Source organism: Lactuca sativa, chromosome 7 (assembly GCF_002870075.4).
Source record: "Lactuca sativa cultivar Salinas chromosome 7, Lsat_Salinas_v11, whole genome shotgun sequence".
NCBI lineage: Eukaryota > Viridiplantae > Streptophyta > Magnoliopsida > Asterales > Asteraceae > Lactuca > Lactuca sativa.
This window is the reverse complement of record NC_056629.2, coordinates 2,609,233-2,634,078: the sequence shown is the minus strand read 5'-3', so window position 1 is coordinate 2,634,078 and position 24,846 is coordinate 2,609,233. Positions and strand designations below refer to the sequence as shown.

Genomic DNA, 24,846 nt, shown 5'->3' with positions numbered 1-24,846 from the left:
GAAATGAACGGTTTGTTGATTCAGATAGAATTTGAATATTTCTTGCGAAAACAAAAGCCTATAAAAAAGACGAACTTTATAGATAGGTGTTGTTTATAATTAGTAAGTAGGGTACTACTTGGTGCGTAAACCAGGAACATTCTTGAGTCCCATTTTACCAAGAACAAGTCTGGAAATTGATGGTGGAACATCAAGTCCCATGCTTCTACTGAACTCATTTGCCAGCTCCACAAGCCTTTGTTTATCCTTACCAACCGTCTTATTGGAGTTGTAATACCCGAGCCATGCCTGGTATGCAGATTCTTTATTTTTCATCTCCACATACGACAATGCTCTCTCCACCTACCACCATAATTGTTAATACACAAACACCAAATTTAGGCTTTCTATGAGAGAGAAATAAAACATGAGACAGACCTTTTTGTTTGTGTCTGGATCCAGCAGAGGCAGCTGGGCTTTTGAAATTGGCAAATCCCTAAGGGTGGACAAGAAGAATTCTTCCCATGGTGCTACCAACAATATCCCTTCCCCTTCCTTACCTTTCCGCCCTGTTCTTCCAAGCCGGTGTATGTACTGAGCTTTATCAGCTGGAAGCCCAATCTGCATGCAACATCATTTTAATAATATATATATACAATAACACACTGCCACATAATACCTACCTGAATCACAAGTGTCACATCTGGATAATCAACTCCACGTGCAGACACATCTGAAGTTACCAGAATAAGACCCTTTGATCTCCGGAATTCATCAGAAACCTGAGTCCTGTAACTTTGGGACTTTCTAGAATGTATTTCCCGCACATTTAACTTCAGCTGACTAAGCAGCTCTGCCACCAATTTCGTCACCATGGCAGTCGTGCAAAACACAAGAACCTGCAACCAATTATCAAATCATCATCATGTATCAACATTCAAAATTAAAAAATGTTACGATGCAAAACATGCATACCTTATAATCACCGTCATCTGCTATATGATCTTTCAGAAGGGCGTACAGCAGGGAATACTGCTTGTCCAATGGAGCAACTAGATATTTTTGTTGGACCTTGATAATACAGTATTTAAAAAACACAGTTTAACACATTGATACTAAATTAATGCCATGGTATTGGAATTGGTACCTACCTGTGTATGCGTCTCTTCGCCACCTTCTTCGACTGCATTGATATATTCATGATCTCTTTTCAAAGCAACATGACAGATTTGACGAACCTTGACATCAATCAATCAAAAAAATTACTTAATACTTATTACTATTAAGTTTGCTTGTTTTGCAAGAAATGTGAAAAAAGAAAGAAAGAAAGAAACCTCAGGTGGGACAGTGGCTGAAAAAAGAAGCGTCTGTCTCTGTTTGGGCACAGCTGCTATGATGGTCTCGATGTCTTTACGGAATCCCATGTCCAGTAGGTGATCGGCTTCATCAAGAACCAGAACCTTGACTCCCATGATCCGTGTGGCAAATCCGGATGTATTCATGATATGATCTTTCAGCCTTCCAGGTGTCGCCACAAGGATCTGACACGGGTTTGCCTGGATGCGTCTTTGTTCTGTAGCAAGTCTCGTGCCTCCGATCACAACTTGAACACCCACGGAAGGATGGTATTTCAAGAGCTTATTAGCCTCCATTGCAGCCTGATTTGCAAGCTCTCTGGTTGGACATATCACAAGGACTACAATTGGAGGCCACTTCTCGTCACGCCCAACAGGTGCCAACTTCACAACCACTTCAATTGATGGGAGCTGATATATATATATATATATATATATATATATATATATATATATATATATATTTCAAATAATTATTAACTTTTTTAAGAAAAGAAAAAGGTAATTGGGAAACAGTGTATTACCAAAAATGCAACAGTTTTTCCAGTGCCTGTCCTAGCCTTGGCCAGCACATCCTTCCCTGCAGAAAAAGGAGACAGAAATCAAATTACTGAAAGTTTGAATGAATCCCACACCAGTACTAGTGTTATGCACAAACCTTTGAGAATGACAGGAAGTGTCGCCTCCTGTACGATGGTCATCTTCTCATACCCAGCATCCTTGATTGCTTTCAGAGACAATGGTGAAACAGAACATTCATCAAACCTGGTCTCACTTAGATAAGATTCACTTGCTGTTGCATCATCAGTTACAACTCTTGGGCTTGCGGAATCTTCAATCTTCAGTCCAGACATGGAATGCCCATCATCCTCAAAATCCTCATCTTCTTCTTCTTCTTCATCACTGCTCAATTCTGTAAAGCTGTCGGTTAATTTTGTTTCATCCTCCGAAATCATTAAACTTCCTCTTCCCATGCTTTGGACACCTGTCCTTACTCCCCCACCACGACCTCTTCCTCTACCATTGCCACTGAAACTATCATCTCTTCTATTCGAAACAAATCGATCATCTTCTCTCTCGGTATCACGCACATATGGCTCTTTTCCTTTAGAAAAGGAATCAAATGAACCCCAAGTTTCCTTCCCCTTATTTGAATCACGAGAGACACCACCATTTCTCCTCTCTACTTCTCCCGCATATCTCCCTGTTGAACTACTTGGCCCTCTCCCTCCTTCAAACCTATTCTCCCTCCTAGACCTAAACTCTTCATCCCTGCTTCCAAATTCACCACCAAAACGCCCATTTCCTCTTGAACTACCACCAAATGAACTCCTAAGTCCACCTCTTGGACTGGTACCGAAAGAACTCCTGCTTCCACCTCCTCTTGAGCTACCACTAAAAGAACCCCTATTGCCACCTCCTCTCGAGCTTCCACCAAAAGAACCCCTATTGCTACCTCCTCTCGAGCCACCCCCTCTTGAGTTACCACTGAAAGAACCCCTATCGCCACCTCCTCTTGAGCTACCTCCGAAAGAACCCCTATAGCCACCTCCTCTTGAGCTACCATCGAAAGAATCCCTATTTCCACCTCCGCGATATCCTCCATTATAATCATCAGATCTTCTATTTACAGCTGAACCACCCCTTCCTCCTCTATCACTACTCCTCCCATCATCGCTCTCGCCATAAAACTGCCTTTTCTTAAACGAGCCAGACTCGCTAAACCAATCACTAAGATCAGATTCATCCTCAATTAAGCTCTTAGTAGCCCTAATTTCAGAACCGTGGTTCGAAACTCTAGTAGAAATATGTAATTCCAGCTGGGGAGTTGTCATCAATTTCGGAAACCCTACGTTGTTGGAGGATGATAGAGATTGGTACTTTAGTCTATCTGAAAAAGCACGAGTGAGAAAAGGGCTGGCCCTGGATAATGAGGGGTTGGCTTTCATGGTGATAAGAGTTACCGGGAGTGAAGAACAGTTCAGCAGATGGAGGTCTGGCACCGAAAGGAGTTTTACTGGCATGCTACGGCGGAAATGGAAACCGGAATTGCCGTAAAGAGGTAGCTGTTGTGTCCGGAGAACTTGTAGAAGCGACGGAGATAAGGTGTGAATGGGGTTTTAGGGCCCTCTGAAAGAGGGTTTAAGATTGCAAATGATGCAAGATAAGGTTAGTTATAGGGTGCAGTGTGGGGTGTTGTAGAACGATATGATACACATATACACCACTATAATTTAATTTTATAATTTAATTTAATATTCCATAAACTAATAAACTCTATAAAATTAATAATATGTCTCATTCCAACTTTAGAGTAGTAAAAAATTAAACCATAAAATAATAAAATAATATTTTTTTTAAAATCCCAATGTAAATATATTGTTCCCAACGAAACTATAAATTAATAATTACTAAAATATTCTAAAATTCTAGAATTATCTAGTAAAAAATAATCTATAATCATTTGTTTTTTTTTATGAACTTCAAATCTATATTGAGTTCATCTTTACATTTCTCAATTGTATTTAGAAGTTATAGTTGATATGATTTTAAAATTTATCATTAGACATTTTATTCAAATAGGTAAAGTGAATGGACATGAAAATTTTGAAGGTCGATGCATTAATTTGATAGTTGCTCACGAATATAAGCAAACTCTTTAAATTAATAATTTATTAACTTATTTATCGATATAATAATATCTTGCTAAATTAATAAAATGTCTAAGTCCCAACATTATTAATTTATAGAGGTTTTACTATACCTATTGAATAGTTATCGTTTTAAAGTCTTTTTTTTTACAAAAATAGCGGGTTTTAAAAGATATAAATATTTTTTTTAATATAAATAATTAATGTTTTTAGATAAAAATAATTATTTTGTCCGGAACAATGTGGTTTACTCCTTTCTAAGTGAAGTTTGAAACCCAGAAGCAACATTTTGGACTGTCATTTCGGAGTATTTGTATTTTTATATATTTAAAGTGTGTTAATTTTTATTGTTTAATTATGGTTTATCGGCTGTTAACTTTTATATGGTTTTTGAAACCCTTAGATATATTACAAAAAGATTATATAACCTTAAATATGTTTAAATAATAATATAATTGAAGGGTTTTTGGTATACTACAACATCTTATGGTGCACATACAACCCTAAATGTTTTGGATTTATGTTTTCTCTAATTATACATGCAATATTGTTTCCAAAGCATTAAGTTTACAACTAGCATACAATTGACATAAACAACATAAAATAGAGTTATAGAGTTACCTCTTTGTTGTAGCTTGTAGTTTTGGCCTTTAAGAACTCAGTGCCCCAAATTTTGCACCTCAAATGGTTCACGACACACCTAGGACAAAGGATGACTTTTGAGAGAGTATCTTGTACACATAAATCAGCTCATAGAACTCCAAGAACACTAGTGCACCATTTTGGATGCTAAGGGGCTTCTTATATAATGTGACGATATGACAACCCGTAAATTTCTATCTTGTAAAGTCAATCCAATCAATCAAAAGTCATACTTGTTTCTATTACCTTTTAGCCTTGTTAAGGGTCATTTTAATGAGTTCTAAGTCTAGTACACTTAAGGATTGGATGTTGAGAAATGTTAGCTTATGATTAGAGGAATGCGATCGAACCAGAAAACCCATCAAAGGGTGTTCATGGCCATGAACCCAAGTGTAGTCGTGAACCCCTCTCCATATATGTACCTTACTTTCATTTATTCCTCATTTCTGTGACATCCCCATTTTCCAAGCCCAGAAAGACCGATTTTGTTTATGCTTTGTAAAAATCAGAGTACTTCTTTTCATAAAAATGTTGCGAAATGTGTTCCCAGAAAACACGATAAATACGTTATCAAAACATTTTCGAAAAAACATATTTTATTCATTTTAAAACGTTTGGGATGTCATCGTCAATACAGAAACATAAACATAAACAGAACTTACATTCATTTACACTAGTGATCTATATCTCCTTAATCTCTCAGTGTAATGTCACTTCATATCGACACTTGTGATATAAATAAACTGAATGGGTCAGGTTGGGAAACCTGGTGAGTACATAGGGATTTCAATCCCACAATGTTATATCATATATATAATTTAGAACTCATAAAACATACAGTTTCACCATATATGTGTAAGCAACTCTTATCCCACCCCGTAGATCCGCACAACGAGACTATCCATACTCTCAAACCTAAGATTAACCGTTTTACCTAATCCATACTCCCGGATTAGAAATGAACGACTTTACCTAATCCATACTCTCGGACTAGGGATGAATGTCTAATCCATACTCCCGGATTAATGACAAAAAATTGTAACTAATCCATACTCTCGGACTAGGGACGAATGACTATGTCTTAATCCATACTCCCGGACTAAGGACGGATGACTATGTCTTAATCCATACTCCCGGACTAAGGACGGATGACTATGTCTAATCCATGCTCCCGGATAAATAACATATACTAAAGTTCTATTCTCTGAGTATAACTCACTTGTACTCGTAAGAAAATACTACCCAATATTCCTCATAATTAATTTAGGTCTACTCTTTATCCTAAATTATCATATATAATCAGGTATGTTCTTTAACACGTATTTTAGGCAACATCAATTAACTCACACATAAACATATAATTAATACTTCAGTCAATACTTGTATTAAAATCATGTTCATGAAAGGGACTATGCACTCACTTGAAAGGTGGTGACTTAGCACTCAGACAGCGCTTCGATACTCTCAAAACAATTTTTCCTTCGATAAAACCTAGTATCAATACCACTAGGGTTTAGTCTAACGATAACCGCGACAAATTAATAGTCTGACTATTATTATTGTTATATAAGCGTTAAACGATACTTATATAACTCATAATAATAGCCCAAATAATTATTTTAAGGACCTAATAACATTACTATAATGAAACATGAGCTATACTAAAGATAGGTTAGGCGTATCTCACTTACAGTGGGTTTTCTCGAAAACTGGGCTTCGCTGGAGCAGCTTTCCCAAGCCGAAAGGCTCTTTTCTCTGGACTTTGGGAGCCTCGGGGCTTCCTTCGGGTGCTAGGGAGGTTTACCTAGACTTTAGGGGGGGGGGTAGGGGGTTTAGAGAGAGAAACTAGAGAAAGAAAGAAGGGTTTGAAGGTGTGAGGAAGTGAGGGAACCCAACACCTCTATTTATAGGGGTGCTGAATGATGGACTCGCCGAGTTGGGGCATGTGGCAGCCTTCTGGTGGTGCCACGTCACCCTCTATCGCGTATCAGCCTTCAAACTTAGAAAAATCATAACTCTCGCATACGAGCTCCGTTTTCGACGTTCTTTTTTTCAACGCGTAGGTAAAATCAAGATCTACAACTTTCATTTAGACTCCGTCGGCTAATTCTAGACCGATCTCAAATTTAACAGTAGGAGGCGTCTAGACTGTTAAATGACCGCGAAGAATTCGTAACTTCTTCATATGGACTCCGTTTTCGTCTATCTTTTTACCGTTGAGATCCTATTAATGAGATCTTCAACTCTCATTTAGGTCGCGCAAGCCAAAAACCGCTCAAACTAAAATTCGAGTTTCGGGACGTGCATTGTTAAGCCGAATCTTAGAAAAATCATAACTTCCTCATACGAAGTCAGATTTGGGCGTTCTTTTTTTGTATGTTCTTGGTTTAACATATACTACAACTTTCATTTAGATTGCTAAGGCTAAAAGTCGCTCCATACTAAATTTACTATTTACGCTTCCCGGTGTCGTGCCGGTTTTGCCGTAAAACTTCGACGTGTCATAACTTCTTCGTTATAACTCGGATTTTGGCATTATTTATATGTACAGAAACCTTGAGACATATTCTACAACTTGGTTAATACTATTTATTATAAATAATATTTTTCCGAAAAGTCGTTTTCGACACTTATTGCCTCTAAATTGACTAGCCCGGATCTACGGGCGTTACAATTTCTTCCATCCTTGGCCGTAAACCTCTCAAATTCTCTCAAGTATCATCCAACAAAGGCTCTTGTTTCACCCCCAAAACATAAGTGTCTCATACCTTCTTGTTGTTCCTTGAAAGCCCTTACCTTTCCATCTTGATTCATCATCTTTACATCACTTTTCCTCAAAGATCTTCAAGTTTGGGCCGTGAACCCTTCATGTGTTCATTATTTGTGTTGTGAACCATCATCATTTGGGTCGTGAACCTCAAGTGGGTCGTGAACCATTCTTCAATATTGGGCCGTGAACCTCCATTGGGCCGTGAACCATTCAAGCCCAACCGTGAACCTCCTTGATTGGGCCGTGAACACCCCTTCAACCTCCTAACTTGATTCTAGCACTCTTTTGGTGAGTTATTCTTGCATCCTAGGTTGTTTCCCAATCACCTTTGTAGTTAGATTCACTAATTACTTGCCTATATGTATCAATATATGTCATTTAGGACTCGTTTGTGCCTCGAGACTTCATTCGTGGAACTTATCATCCTTATTCGAATCTTCAGTTAAATCACCTACATAAGGTGAGTTCATATCCCTATAATCAATGTTTTAAATGTTTTAAATGTTTTTAGGGGGGATACAAGTTGAACACAATAGCATTGTGTTAATATTTACTTGTGATAACCATCACATTGAAGGATTTATTATGCTTTTGTAAGTGATCAAATATATTCAAAAACTCTTTTTAAAAGATGTTACATTGTTGTATATAATACTCCGTTTTTAAAGTACATACATAACTCAGTAGATAATTGAGTCTTTTATACAAATCATGGACAGTTCAAAACATACTAGTAAACTATAATAGGTATAGTTTAGGGGTTCAGAACATACTATAACTAGAACAGGAAGGAACATACTATAACAAGAACAAGATAACAATAATGTGAAACCACTACTTCATGGAATAGCAATATACTTGTTGTGTCATGTTTTGTAACCAAAGTCTCCTGGAGGGAGAGTGTGAGTTTGTGTATAGATCTATACGGGATTGACATCCCATACCTTGTTGCTAGCTACAATGGGACCTGCAGGTCTACGGGTGACAAATGTCATACCATTTTTGACGTCTTTAGATCATCGTGTTTCATACTAGTCAAATCAAGCATGGTTATAACCTCATCACATTTTAATCTTAATTAACAAATTGGTTTTAAGGTAGTTAGTGTTTCAATAGTTATTTTATACAACATTATTGTACACTTTTATTTTCCCATTACATTCATATAGTGATACTCTCACATAAAAGGTAATGCAAACTATTTTCTAGTAAGGATAGTCATAAACTTGGGATAACATACGTTCTTACAAGAGAACAAACAAACAAAACAGTCGGGTCTTGGTAAATTCAGTTATGAATTAAAGGGGGGCTATAATGCTAACTTTGTGATTCCTCGGTAGATACATTAAGGATATATATTAATCGGATCTGAAAGGCAGTAGGATGTGTGCTTTCCGCTTCATTTCCTGTTCCTTGTTTGGTTGTGGGCTTAGAGCATATTCACACAGTCTACTATATATTCGATCTTAGCTATATATATATATATATATATATATATATATATATATATATATATATATCCTGTATACACCAAGTAATCATAGGGAGTAACAGGTATGGGTCAGGTCATAGCATACAAATTCAGTATACCGCTTTCTAGTACAAAAACATACTTTTCGGATAGAACATTAAGTAGGTGAAACTAGAAACTTATCTGTAAAAGGTTTGATACACATTATTAAACCAGTATAACTTACAGGACCTTAAATGGCTAATTTTATAATACATTAGCTTATACATCAGGGTTATATATAATTAATATCCGATAGACAGTGGAATGTGTGCTTTCCGCCTTACTTACTGTTCCTTGTTTGGTTGTGGGCTTAAGGCAGATTCACACATTTATCTGTCCGTTCGATATTAGATTATATATAACTAGTATAAACTAAGTGATTATAGAAGGAACTATTGTGGTTACCATTTTACTAAAGGAAATATATGATTTTCTTAAGGAATATATTCTTCAAATATAAAGAACTATTGCAGTTAACTCCGTAAGTACCAAATGAATACGCCAGGGTTATATAAAATGAAGATCTAACAAACAATGGGATGTATGACTTCCACCTCATTTCCTGATCCTTGTTTGGTTGTGGACTTAGGGCAGATTCACACAATCGATTGTCAGTTTACTCTGGATTGTATATAACTTGTATCCATTTAGTACTCTTAGAAGGAATTGTAGAGTCATTTTTACTTATCATTCACCATATCAGAAAATATAGGATTTTCTGGAGGAACAGACGAACTTTTTTAAAGAACTTACAATTTACTTTTCATAACTAAAATACTTATGAACTCACTAGCTTAAATGTTGATATACTCTTTCAAAATAACTTGTATTCTCAGGGGAACTAGTAGACATGTACGCGCACTGGGATTCAGAAGATGGAGTATAGTAGCTTCATGTCTTGTTTTGTTATTTACTTTTGGAGTCAATATTTTGTGAATCACATACATTGTAAACACTTTAATTTTAATGTAGTGGTTGTTTGTTACTTTGATTACTATGATGCATGTGTTGTGATACTACATATGACGTCCTCTGCCCCCGAACGTTTCCGTTGTTCCGATTTGGGGGTGTGACAGACAAGATTAGGGTTACACCATGTAAACCCTAATGTGCATGACCTTCCATATTCCTTATGCTCCATGGGTTTAAACTTCCATGGACTATCCATGGGTTATGACATTGGTTTAGCCCAACTTGAAGAACTATGAATCATTGGCCCACATTATAAGAATCATTGATTTACACAATCAATCCCCATATATTTAATTAGTATCTTTTGATCATAAAATTAATTCCAAATTAATTCTTGATCAATACCAATTAAATCATATGATTTCATATTAATATATTAGAACGTATAATATATTAACAAATCATAAATAACCTCTTCTCAAAAGTCCATCCTATCAAATTGTCCTGGTGATATGCAACCCAAATGGATCATGTTACTCTCGAGTCAAGTACATACCAATTATAGTTATGGGCTTAGACACCTAATCCAACACTCTCCCACTTGGATAAGTCTAATAACTATTATTGCAAGTACAACTCCACAACCGACTAGCAATCGTAGCTCTTAAAAGCCGATGTCGAACTTTGACCTAATCAATGACGCGTCCATTTGATAAGGGATCATATATTCCTCCATTCTATATATCATATGGATTAAGACATGAATTTTAATCATTCTCTCTGTCCATCTGTTGTTTCCCGATTTCCGATTTATGACGACTGACTAATTGAACAGATCAAATCAGTCCAGACTTGGCCAAACGCTTCGGGTATCATCATTAAATCATCGAGGGGTCCACAAATATCGTTTTTATCCACATGGGGTAAAAGGAACAGATAAACTTCGACTCAAATTCTTGCTTGTACTTACTCATCAAATCAAACACAACCGACTTGCAATTACAACTCACATGTCTCCGTTTACATAAGTCAATGTGAGTTGTAGTTGCAAATCATCGAGGGGCCCATAGATAGCGCTTTTATAACACCAAGTTACTGGTGCGTTTACGTATGTCAATGTGAAATCGACTTGCAACTACATGAATCCAATACTCGAATCTTATTCCAGAAGTACTCATGAACACTGCAGCTAACTTGTGTTATGCCTAAACGCCTTTAGACAAATCTACAGACCCATTCATGACAGTCTTGCCTCAATACCTACTTCCAAATTATGATTGACTGTGGATGGTTTGAATAACCTAGTTATTCAGGAAGTCAAAACATGCAAAGTGAAACACAAGAATAATCGAATCCAATATGGTCTCAGAACTTATGAATATAAATAAAACACCTTTTATTTAATCACCATATTGATTACACATTATTCATTGTATATAATGTTTCGATTAATCAACTTAATACTTGAATTAAAACAATAGCTATGCCATGCTCCAAGCATGCACACTATGTTTGTCTATGGTCATTTCTTTTGTGAAATAGATCAATTGAAAATTTTCCAATGATGCTCATTTGACAAATCCAAATCCTTATTGCAAGTGCAAGAATTCCAAATTCTTGTCACTACTAGAAAGTGTTATATTCTAAACTATCATGCAATGATTCTTTTGTAATGTCTAGGTACCAAAAGTCACAGAGACTTGACCAACGATATTACAAAATATTCCTTTGGAAATTGTTACAAGATAATTCTGTGGAAATGAAGTCTCAAATTCAAAGTACATTCCTTTGAACATCCTTCTTGCATAAAAGTGTTGGATTAGTGTCTAAGTCCATAACTATAATTGGTATGTACTTGACCTGATTGACATGGTCCATTTGGGTTGCATGGCATCGGAATAATTTGGATAGACTTTTGTGAGAAAATAATATTTATGATTTGTTAATATATTATAAGTTCTAATATATTAATTTGAAATCATATTATTTAATTAGTATTGATCAAGAATTAATTTGGAATAAGTATCTGATCAAAAGGAGACTAATTAAATATATGAGGATTGATTGTGTAAATCATTCATTCTTATATATGTGGGCTTATGATCTATATTTCTTTATGTTGGGATAAACTCATGGATACTCCATGAAGGTTTTAACCCATGGAGCATGAAGAATATGGAAAGACATGAGCTACATGGTGTAACCCTAATAGCCACCATATATAAGGACCCCATGGCTAAAGAAATTGGCACTAGTGTGTGTACACATGAGGGCTAGCCGATTTGAGCATAGGAACCTTTTCTCTCAAGTTATTCCAAGATGTTGGTGATGTTGTGTGGACCATTTGAGGTGTCACACTTGAGGCACTAGGCTCTTAAGCTCCATGGAATCAAGCTACATGAAAAGGTATGTCTTCTAACTTGTTTATATTACCCAAGTATCAATGACTGTATGCTAGTTAGTGTAATACATTGGAAAGTTCAACTTTTCATGTATAATAGAGAAAACATAGATCCAAGGTATTTAGGGTTGCATGTACACCATAGGAGTGTTAGAATGCTCAAAACCCTTCAAAAAGTTACTAGCTTTCTTATCTATTCTTAATATACAAATCCCAATATGGAAACATTCCATATGACAACTCATTATTAATAGAATCCTATCTGTTCATAATAATGTCAATATGGTCCATCCATTACTGTACTTCAAACCGTCTTAAAGCGACTAATCCTTAGCGAAACTTAGATTATCCTTAACAGTTGTTTAATCACTTTAGTCATTACCGGTTCTAGTCCTTTTCACTCTTAATGCACTAGGCATTTGGAAAATTAGAACACATGAATATTACAACATATGCAATCGATCCTATACCCGAAGCATATGGGACACAATTCATAATGTCTTACATAAAGACATGATACTTGATTAGTCTTTTGCTATAATATTTCTATTTGCCATGTTCTCACAATTCGAACTATGAAGAGGGATGTCGTAATCATAATCGAATTTGAGAACGCAATCAAACATTTCCATATAAAATTTCCTTATGTCGAATCTTTTCAACATAACATTCATATATGTCCTTGACTAAATTTGATTAAAACTCAATCTAAGCTTTTAGAATTGAAATGAAGTATAAATTCCTCTCCCTTAATTATAGCAAAACAACTTTTCAAACCCTGCAACTTTGCGAATTGAAACTTCTATTTTCTATAATTAACATTGCTAACTTGTAAAACTTACCATAATAATTATGCTCCCAATAGCATAATTATTAACTTACCTACATAACACTTATGCTTCCACTAGCTTTGACATGTACCCAGAAATCAGTTGGACTTCTAGAAATCAATACTTATTGACTTTAATTACCAAAGTTCAGATTTCTGATACGAGATGCTTCGATAAGACTTTATCTAGGCTTCTCAAACCACACACCTTTCCTTAGATAGCTCACATGTGCGTCTTAACAATTTTAGAACTTACAACAATAAGTCTCAAATGTTTAGAGTTTTTGCCATTTCTCTTAATTCAAATTACGAAGAGGGATGTCGTAATAATAATCGAATTTGAGAATGAAAATATCACAACTGTTATCCTTAAAATCTACTTAGTGAAAGCGTTTCCTCACAATCATTTTCATGAATTGGAGAGAAACCTTATGACACTTAGATTTTTATGGTGTATGTGTTCCTATCCATGTGAATTTTTCATAACCATAATCACAAGACAAGGTTAGTAACAAAACCAAATTTATATGGACTGAACTTGTTCAATCTTAATTTCTTGCCACCTGGCAGCTCAAGGGCCTACCATTGCTTCCTAGGTTGTTATGCAAACAACTGAGAACTCATAGAACTCACATGCGTAGTCAACTTTAACTGGAATGAGCACAGACTTAAGAATATGTCAACACGATAGGTCACATACCTCAAGTCGTGTTCTAGCGATAAACAATAGGTTTTATTTTTAATTAGTTCTTGAAACTTGTCAAGATCTTTAAGACTCCCACTGACCTCTTGACATATAAGATTTTCTGTCAAGAACCATTCCTTGACAAACAAATATTCAAGAGTTAGTGCGAATTCTTATCAAGATAAACACTTCACACAATTGGTCTTAGTTGGTCTTTGTCCTTACCAAGACATCACAACTTGCCAGTTTCAAATGTACAAGAGTAGAAAAATTTTTACTCTACATTTGATAATTGTTATAAACCTTCTTAATTTAGTGTCACTCAAGGCACAATCTTGGAGTATGACTCTAAGAATTGTTTTTGGAAGGAAGTATGACTCATCTTATTGATTTAACAAATTCAGCAATCCATGATTCCTCTTCTTAGCCATACAAATGCACTAAGATGTCCTTAGAGAATCAATTGTGACGTGGTTTTGATAATCATTAAGATGATCATAAAACATGATACTCAAGTGCTCTCCCATCTTTTCAGATTGGAGAAACTTCTATCTTTCTATCTAATTTGATTCTTCTCATTCATTCTGCCATACATTGAACTTTTCCAATTATTCAAAATTATACTTAAACTTATAAGCATACCCATATTTACTAAACTTTAGTAAATCATGACGGATAGTCTTATCGAACTTTGTGGAGGACCTGACCAGCGCACACCCAGTGTACCCAATCCCCTAGTCCTTCACTTGACTTATATACATGTGAACAAGGAATTAGTCTTAATTTCCCAAAGACGAAAATTCTCATTCATCATACAAAAGATGTTGCATGGTTTCAAGTTTCTATCCAATTGAATCTTGAGTGATGAGAATCTTTCCTTATTTGGTAAATTTTGACACTTCCACAGATGATAAAATCAAATCCATTTTTCCAATATTGCTAGAAACATACAAACATCAATTTTTCATAAATGCCATTGAAAAGATAAATATAAATCAAGATAAAATCAAATTTTTATTTATTTATAAAATGCGGAAAAACTTTTCCTTACAATGCAATTACATATGAAAACTATGTTACAAAATATTTCCTAAGCAATCTATCATAACTCCTAAGCAACAGCTCAAAAATCCGATCAGCGACCAGATTCAACTTGCTCTTCCTTTAAGCTTCCTTTCCTTTCTTTGATCCTACAAAACATCAAAATGTAATTTCATTTCATCATGTATTAATAATCTCCAAACAAGAACTTAATAGAGTTAGATAGTGGACTTACCTGAAGTAGAACCATACAATTTGACTAAAGTTCCCAAGTAGTCAGGGCAACTTCGATTCCAATGTCCCTTTCCTTGGCAATAGAAACAAACAGGTTTATTGGGAATGGAATATGGAACAATCTCAGATTTGGCCTTTCCCTGATGATCAAAACTTTTGACCATGGCCAATTCCTTTCCTTTAGGAAAAGGAATCATTTATGGGATATCCATGTCATTTCCCATGTCATCTTGAGAGGTAGATCTTCCATTCAAATTTGTTTGAACATTACGCCAAATAACTGCTTGAGTTATATGACTCGGGAAGTGACTGAAGAACCCAGTCAATGGCCAACTTCCTTAGGAACACGACACCCAACATTCCCAGTCTGTCCATGTGTGACTTCATATCCAAGAAATGTGCACACACGGACCTTTCATCCTGGTGTTTGCTATCCAACAGGGCTTGAGTGACCTTGAACTTTTCAAGTCTTCGAACTTGTGGGCCAGGGAGAATAATTGGATGAGGTGGAGGAAGTGAAGTTCCACTACAACACAAAAAAGGGATTTAATTTCACCTCGGCCGTCTTGTGGAATATCATCTTTATAAGGAAAGCTTTTTCCAAAAGATTTAGGAAGACCATAGTTGTCTGAACTAGACATCTACAAGGGAGAAATTCAAGTTAGTTGATTTAAGTCCTTAATATAACACCCAGATGAAATATTAAGGCTAGGACCCAACACAATATTTTACAATTCGAAAGAGGGATGCCGTAATCCAATTGCAAAATATTTGAACATAAGTAAATGCCGATTTACCAATTTCCACAATAAAAAACGAAATTGACCATTAGGTTTTAAATGGATTGAAATTCCTAGATCATTTGAGATTCGTTGAACTTTTCAATGGCATGTTTAAATCTCGATTGTGCCCTTCAAGTTTGTGACTGGGATGCCGAGGATCACAAACAAGGTGTGAATAACCATGCAAATGTGCTAGATACTCTTAATGTTACAAACCACCTAATCAATGTGCCGGTTAACCACACATGCTCCATTGATCTATGATTAGCATCAAGCTACCCTTTGCCACACACTGTCATTCCTAGATTAGTGTGTCGGTTAACCACACACGCTCCACTAACGACTTAACAAGGTTCAAAGTGCAATTTCATGGAATAACACCATATTCACATTTTTCCTAAAGTAATTAAGATTGGGGATTTAATAAAAGTTTAGTTACTTTATAATTTTCATTATACTTTTATTGAGAATTAATGTCTTGTCAAACCCGTTCGGCTAACGACCCTCCACCAGTTAGGGAAGCGGTGGGTGAGAGTGGACACCTATTAAACTGCCATTTTATAGGTAGTGACCTTATACCTCCTTATAGACCGACTTCGTGAATGAGACCTACTAACGGTAAGACTGACTTGTCTTATATATATATATATATATATATATAATTATTAAACCTATAATAATATAATAAAGTATAAGGGTTGAATTTTAACTTTTAAAACTCTAGGGTTTGGAACTAAAGTATTCATAAGTGAAACTTTACAAATTCCAAAACTTGAGGGCAAGTTTTGAAACTTGTCAAAACCTTTCATTTCTATAACTTATGAGTTTAATGTGGTTTTTATGAAAAACTTTTTAAGTTCCATAACTTGAGAACAAGTTATGGAAGACTTTTAAAATGAGACTCTTAAAAATCCATAACTTGAGGACAAGTTATGGAGTTCATAAAAAACTTTTATGAAAAACTTTTCATTTTCCATAACTTGAGGACAAGTTATGGAGTTCATAAAAGACATTTAGATCAAATATTTCAATTAACACCATAATCAAATAATTTTTCTATGATCTAGATTAAACTCATAAGTCAAGATAATTCACATAAACTATTTACAAGAAATTAGTCTATCATATAAACCAATACAAATCTTGAAACTATGACAATTATCTTTAATTGGGCAAACATGATCATTACCTTATGAAAAAACACATTTCATGGTTCAAAAAACAGTTTGGGTAATGATCATAATCCAATTTCTGGCCAAAAGTCGAAAATCTGCCCACTGGAGCACCAACTCGGCAAGTACATGAATTTGACTCGTCGAGTTGGCCATTTTATGAGGCGACTTTGCGAGTCACCCAGTGGACTCGGCGAGTTCACTAGGCAGAAGGCAGAAAATTCAATTTTACACTTTTAAAACCAATAAAAACATCAAGTATAATGGAAAACAACCCTAGGCTCTGATACTACTGAAGGGTTTTGGTATACTATAACATCATATGGTGTACATACAACCTTAAATGCTTTGGATCTATGTTTTCTCTAATTATACATGCAATATTGTTTCCAAAGCATTAAGCCTACAACTAGCATACAATTGACATAAACAACATAGAATAGAGTTATAGAGTTACCTCTTTGTTGTAGCTTGTAGTTTTGGCCTTTAAGAACTTAGTGTCCCAAGTGTTGCACCTCAAATTGTTCACAATACACCTAGGACAAAGGATGACTTTTGAGAGAGTATCTTGTACACAAAATCGGCTCATGGAACTCCAAGAACACTAGTGCACCATTTTTGATGCTAAGGGGCTTCTTATATAGTGTGGCATGATTAGGGTTACACCATGTAAACCCTAATACATGTAATCATACGATATATACCAATCAAACAAATTACTACAACATATGAACATGCTACATACAAGGATGCATATTGTAATACAAAGTATAGTGAGAATACTCACTTTGCAGTGTAACACCAGCAGATACGGGCTAGCCAATTACAATATATTAAGCGTTAAAAAATGATATTTTTAGAAGATTATCTAGGATAAATAATCTTAACCAAAAATAGTTAGGGTCAACAATCGTAACCTATTTTACGTAATAAAGAAGAATTGTATGAATATTATATGTTTCATGATTATTATAATATAATAAAATAGGAAAAATCAGTTGAATCGTCTGTAAATCGTAAAAATAAGTGCGCCAAAACATATATATATATATATATATATATATATATATATATATATAAAGTACACGTCTTCCTGATTCCGAAAATATAAATTTCGTAGAAATCCAACTCCGTATGAATTATATATGATTTTTATACGATATAAAAGTCAGCCGCGCACAACGAATGTATGACGTAAAAAGCTACGAAGAGAATGGTTGACTTTTAGCTAATGCGCCCAAAATGAAAATCGTAGTACTCCTTAAAATATGAATTTTGAGAAAAGGAATGCCAAAAACGGAGTTCATACGAGAGATTTATGATTTTAGCAAAATCATTTAATTTTATAAAAACATCGACAAAAATATAAATTCAAAATTAGCCGACGGAGTCTAAACGAAAGTTGTAGATCTCATCGACATCTACGTGTGGATATAAAAAACGTTAAAAAACAGAGTTCATATGAACGAATTATAATTTTTAATAGCACATTTACGTATTAAAATAAAGTGTAAATCATATATACGTTTACATATATATACATATGTATATATCATTAGAAATGTATCGACGATGCGGTCGTTATATGACTAGTATTGAGTACTTTCGACATTAGTTTAGTACAAATATCATTAAATCTAATTAAAATAGCATTATAAATGGGTGTTTAGTCGTTTAAATAAGTATAAGGTCCTTAAGTAAATATAGAGGGTAGTTTTTGAAAATTCAATTACTATAAATAAGAGCCTCTAGCTCTCATATTTCTTGCACCATTCTCTTGATTCAAGAGTCTTTCTCTTCTTATCCCCCGAACATTTCGGTCCCTCATGATTCGACTTCTCTTTCTGTAGTTTTTAGTATAGTAAGGTGAGCGTTGAAGCGCTGCAAGAATCTTTCTTAGAAAGATTCTGTGACGAAGTTCTGCCCCTGCAGAGCCTGGCTCCTAGGTAAGTAAGTTATGCTACCCTACTTTAAATATAGTTTATAATATCGTTATTATGGACCTATAAATAAAATTTATCAGTGATTCAAAGTCGTTATATTGATTCATCTACTTACGGGGATGATGTCTAGGCTGTGATTTAGTGAGGTGTTTAAAGTGAGATTTCCAAACAGTATACTTCGTATAACAAACGGACCCTACCTCCGATATGATCCTACCTGGTTGTTCCTTACTTGATAGATCATGAAGTAGACTTTGAGTTAATGATGAATCTAGACTAATAATTAGTCGCAATAAAGATTAGACTAAAACTTAGCGATAATAATGCTAGGTTCCGTCGAAGGAAAATAGAATCGTTAAAAGCGAAGTGCTGCCCAAGTTTGGAATCATCACTTTAACAAGTGAGTGCATAGTTAGTTTCATCTTACATATAGGTATGAAGTATTTTATATAAATTACGTTCTATGTGTGGATATTATCTGTATACTTGTTATCTATGTCGGATGAATGATTTTATACATGTTTTAAATGATTTAAACTGTATATGTATTTATATCTACAAAATATGTTGGGTAAAATATGGGTAGATGAATGATGAGGGATTAAAGCTAATATAGAGGAACATTGGCACTATGGACATAGTGCCCTATAGGTGAACATTGGCAGCTATGGACCTAGTACCCTATAGATGAGCATTGGCAGTTGCAGCACAACCTGTAGATGTTTTTGATCTACTCTAAACATCCTAGCAGCTACGCTCTACGGATAGTATCGGCAGCTGTACCTAATAGAGAACATCATAACCCTAGCAACTGCACCCAAAGGACAATTTCGGCAGCTGCGCCTAATAAAGAATGTCATAATTCTGGAAGCTGCGCCTAAATGATAATATTGGTAGCTGTGCTTAATAGATAATATTGACAGTTGTGTCATTGGCAACGATGGACTTCGTGCCTACTCCTTAGGACAATCCTTAGGACTGAATGAGTGAACGATAAATGATTCTTAGGGGAGATCCTTAAGAAATAAAGAAGATAATGGGGATGGGTAATTGGGTTGATTGTTTAATGATTAAACATAATTATATTATTGTGGGTTGAAAACCCTATGTACTCACCAGGTTTCCCAACCTGACCCACTCAAGCTTATTTGTATCACATGTGTCGATATGAAGCTACTTTACATTGAGAGATTTAAAAGAGATGTAGATCACTAGTATAAATGAATGTAAGTTCTGTTTATGCTTATGTTTCTGTATTGAAGACGACATCCCAAATGTTTTAAATGAATAAAATACATTTCTTCAGAAATGCTTTGATAAAGTATTTATCATGTATTTTCTGGGAACAAATTCTGCAACATTTTTATTAAAAGGGTACTCTGATTTTTATAAAGCATAAACAAAATCAGCCTTTTCTGGCCGTGAAAATGGGGATGTCACATGCAGTCTTGCAGATAACAACGCAACTCTTGCCAATCCAAAAACCAGTACTACAGGGCACCTATACAACAATCAAGACAAATTCAATACTACAACCCAAAACCCTCAAATTGACCCAAAGTCAAACTTGGTCAAAAAGTCAATGGTCAAAATTAAAGTCAACAATCAAAAGTCTCGCAATCGGCTGCCATGTTGTGACTAAGCTTTTGCTACGTTGTGGAGGCCTCATGACAAAATATTTGGGAGGCTACCAGTCATCATGTCGTGGAGGCCATCCCACCACGTCGTGGTCGCTTTTCTTTGGCCAACATAATCTTTAAGCGCTGAATCCTTTGACCCACTCATCCAAAGTTTCCAGAATGCTTTCATACTCCTACAATATCCTAAAAATCGCTAATTTATATACATGCATGTCTTGAGCTAAAGTTAGGCCAAAATGGTGAAAAGATGTCAAAACCTCATGCATAGAATCAAAACCTTATAACTCTTTAGATCTAGAACTTATAACCACCAAGGGACCTCAAGGATCCATAAAGTTGCCAACTTCATGGAGCATAACCATTCAAAATCTCAAAAACAAGGCGAAAAGGGACAAGAAGCCTAGATCTAGAAACATGAAACATAAAGCTTGGAACTTGAGGACTTACAAAAGTCCAGAATATGAATAAGGATGTGATGATCAAGTGAGCTTGCTAGATGTATGCACCAAGGGCTCTTTCTTCTTCTTCAAAACACCAAAAATGCCACCAAAAACTCTCAAATGACAAAATGGAGGCTAGGGTTCTTGAGGTGAAAGGGAGGCGATGGAGGCTGAGGGTGAGCAAAGCCTAGCCAACACATCCCTTAATTGGGGTTTAGCAATCTGACCAACCCCACGTCATGGCCAACATAATGCCACGTCGTGATATCTTAAATGAATACGTGATTATTCTATACATGGCCACATCATGGCACATCCTTTACCAAATCGTATCCAACACAAAGTTCATATAATTAAAATAAAAATTTAAAAGAATTGTATATGAAACTTGGTGTTACATCTCACAATCCAGTCAATCACTCAATGACCAAGCACACTGATATTAGGTATCACTTCTTAAAATATAATATTTAGAAAGGTCATATTCAGCTTCATTTTGTTACTACAAATGAAGAGACTGCAGATGTGTTCACCAAGGCTCTGGATCAATCCAAGCTCTTACACTTCTTAGGACGACTTGGCATGCTTAATCCAAATTATCTATGCGTTTAAAGTGTAAATTTGTTTTCTTTCAAAACAAAAAAATGAAAAACACCTTAAAACATCAAAAATATTTTTACGTTTTCTTTTGAAAACGCCAAAAAAGATTTTTTTTTCTTTAATTTAAACAAAAGAAAACACCAAAAAAGATTTTATTTTTACTTTTGTTACGAAAATGCAAGTTGTCATCACAACCATGCATCTGAAGAAGGCTAGTTGCTTAACACTTTAATGATTTTCCAAAATACCAAATTTTGTAGTTCTTCAATTTGCTTCAGTATACAACTAATATTGGTACCTTAGTGACAATTAACAAACATCATTGTTATACTTTTCTTAGAGTTATGTCAGGTACTAATGTTATGTGGGATAATTTGAGGCGAACTATAATATTTAGTTAAGCCAATGTGTTTAAGTATATTTTTGGCTTCCTAGTCCTAGTGAAATCATAAGACAAAAACACAAACATGTGTAGTTTGAAGGACATAATACATTTTACATTGTGAATATCTAGTCCCAATAAAAAGCCTATCAGTTGAAGATTTATCTCGTGTCTCTTTTTTGTTAAAATAAAGGGAGTCAAGTTCCAAGTTTTATCTGTTTTAATTTATGCAATTTAAGTCTAGTTATACATATTAAACTAGTAACATTTCAGGAATGGAACCAATCAATGGCCTTTGAGACTCGGTGAGTATCCCCCTGGGGATATTTATATATATCCACCTAATTATAAAAGCTTGGATGGATGGTGAGAAAATCGTTACATGAGTTTCATCAAAAGTCACGGGTTCTATTATTGGCCTAAGAGATTTTGAGTACTCCAATGAATTTGTTAGAAAGTCACGAACTATGGAATAGTAGTAACAAAGTTAAAGTTATTTGTTTTCTCATTTGTATGAGAATTGAAATGTTGAGAAAAATATATAAAAAAAATCCACAAAAATATAAGGAGAATGCAATAAATTTGGATATATTTGTAGGACAACTATTATATATATAGTATTTTCTTTTTAGAAGTCTTGTCATTTGGAATTTGCCATTAACTTTTGAAACGAAAGGGGGTAAATAAAAGGGCATAGCTGGTAGGAATGCAAAAATGAATATTGTTCAAAATATGCGAGGAACGTGTATGTGAATTGTAATTATTTAGGATTTGGGAAATAATTAGGATTTAAACACAAATATATGCATTGCGGTGAGACATAATTGTTGGATTGAAAATGGGTTATTCTGTGTAAGGTTAGCGACTTCAAAAATAATCAACAAAGGAAATTCTAAACAATGAGAAGTGAAGGATCATACACGTAATTTAGTTACTTGATAAATCCGTAAGTAATAGCAACATAATATAATAGTTATATCCACAATGCTTCTAATTTCATCATGCTTGTAAGTCTTAATTTCTTTTATGATTACTCCTTCCACATGCACACACTTCACTTTGAAGAAATATTACCTAGTGTTGCACATTAATGTCTTTTTCTCAGTTTCTCTATCCACATGCACACACATCATTATAAATGATAGATTCTTTAGTGTTGTATATCAATGCTTTCTGTTTATCTCATGCCTTAGAATATAGGAAAGTAACTAAGTTAGTTAAAGGATAACACTTACTTGGTCACGAAACATCTTTAGCCAAGTGGAGCATCCTCTTCCAAGGAAACATGTTTAGTTGTTTAAGGGTCATTCTCATATGATGTTGAATAAGAAAAGGGTCAAAAGCATTCAAGGACATACTTGTAGCATCTTTGCTACATATGGAGCATCATTAATTACTTAGAGCATCCTTGATACATATGAGCATCATGGTACTTAATGGAACTTCTTGGTCACAAAGTGTGCATCATGTACACATGGAGCATCTTCATTAACTTGGAGCATTTACCAAATTGAAGAAACTTCATTCACTTGGACCAACTTGGATCAACTTCATTCACTTGGACTATCTTGGAGCATCTTCACTAACTTGGATCATCTTCAAACACTTGGAGCATCTTTAGTCACTTGGTGAATCACGTCCATATGGAGCATCACAGATGTGTCATTCATGTTTTTAATGTGTCATATACTCCAAGTGGGCCATGCATGTCTCAAGTAGGCCGTACACGTTCCTTGTGAGCTATGCATATCTCTAGTACCCCAAGTTAACATCTCATGCTCCACCTTTCCTTTCTTGATCCCAAAGTCATCATTCTTTTCTATGTATACCAAGTTGATATCCTCCTATTTATACTAGGGTGTCTTCTAATTCTTCTAAGGCCATAACCGGCCCATGCAAAACCTAGTAGGTATGGCCCATGAAACATCCCCAAGCTGAAACCTATATATAGGTCATTCATGTAGAAGAAATATCTCCAAAACCCTACTTGGTGCATCACCTACATTCTCTCACCATCTTATTTCTTGGAGCAACTTTTAGATGAAACCCACCCTTGGCATAATTTCTAGTCAACATCACCTTTGGATCAACATCTTCAACTCGTGAACATCTTAATCTTGCTCCACACTCCTTTTTGCGCCACTCAAGATCACGAACCCTTTGAGATTTTTTTGGCATGCCATCTCTTCTCGTGAGTATCATCCCTTGTGAGCATCATATGATTTTTTTGTGAGCATCATATTTTTTTGTGAGCATCATATTTTTTTGTGAGCTTCATACAAATTTTTCTGTTGGCATCTTATTTTTTTTAGAGTGTCGTACTCATCTCCCAAGCGTGTCATGCAAAAAATCTAATGCACCATCCTTTTTGAGTCTTTCAATCTCATTAATTGTGTGCACCATTCCATCATGCGCCACTTAAATTTTCTTTTGTATTCAATATTTTTTGACCCCTTGCAAACCTAATGCGCCAAAAACCCATAAGATGTGCCATCTCCATCCCATTGATGTGTCATCTCCATTTTTTTGGTTGCCATCTCCACCAGATCAATGTTCTTTTTTGTTGGTCCATTTGATTAAATGAGTGGGATAAGACTTATAAGGTGGGAAAAGGTTTTCTCTTCCTCTTATGTGGGACAAGTCCCACATTGTCACATTGTATTTTTGTAGAACAAACTTCCAACAATACCCCACATTTTTTTTCAAACTCCAACTTTACCCCACATTTGAATAGAAAATAAGTGAATTTTGATATTCAAATAATGGAAGTAGGATATGACATGCATCTGAATAAGTTTTGTAAAACTTGAACCTTTCATAGTGAATACTACTTGGATCTACTTTGTGGGTAGTGAACTAGAGTCTTAAACTAACC

At 35.1% G+C, this 24,846-nt stretch overlaps 1 protein-coding gene across 2 annotated transcripts; it reads right to left on the bottom strand.

Annotated features, from left to right (window-relative positions):
* Nucleotides 1–3,506, bottom strand: LOC111894552 (DEAD-box ATP-dependent RNA helicase 31). Of its 2 annotated transcripts, XM_052765493.1 has the most exons (9): nucleotides 3,299–3,483; nucleotides 1,993–3,225; nucleotides 1,859–1,914; nucleotides 1,314–1,745; nucleotides 1,131–1,217; nucleotides 955–1,050; nucleotides 663–878; nucleotides 418–600; nucleotides 1–342 (listed from the first exon to the last, which is right to left on the bottom strand). In XM_052765493.1, exons 2-9 carry the CDS (start codon nucleotides 3,167–3,169, stop codon nucleotides 115–117), a joined length of 2,475 nt encoding a protein of 824 aa, XP_052621453.1. In that variant the 5' UTR covers nucleotides 3,170–3,225; nucleotides 3,299–3,483; the 3' UTR covers nucleotides 1–114. The 2 variants fall into 2 exon arrangements, with proteins under 2 accessions (XP_052621453.1, XP_052621452.1); XM_052765492.1 differs by having other exon boundaries at nucleotides 1,993–3,506.
* Nucleotides 3,507–24,846: the final 21,340 nt, after the last annotated feature.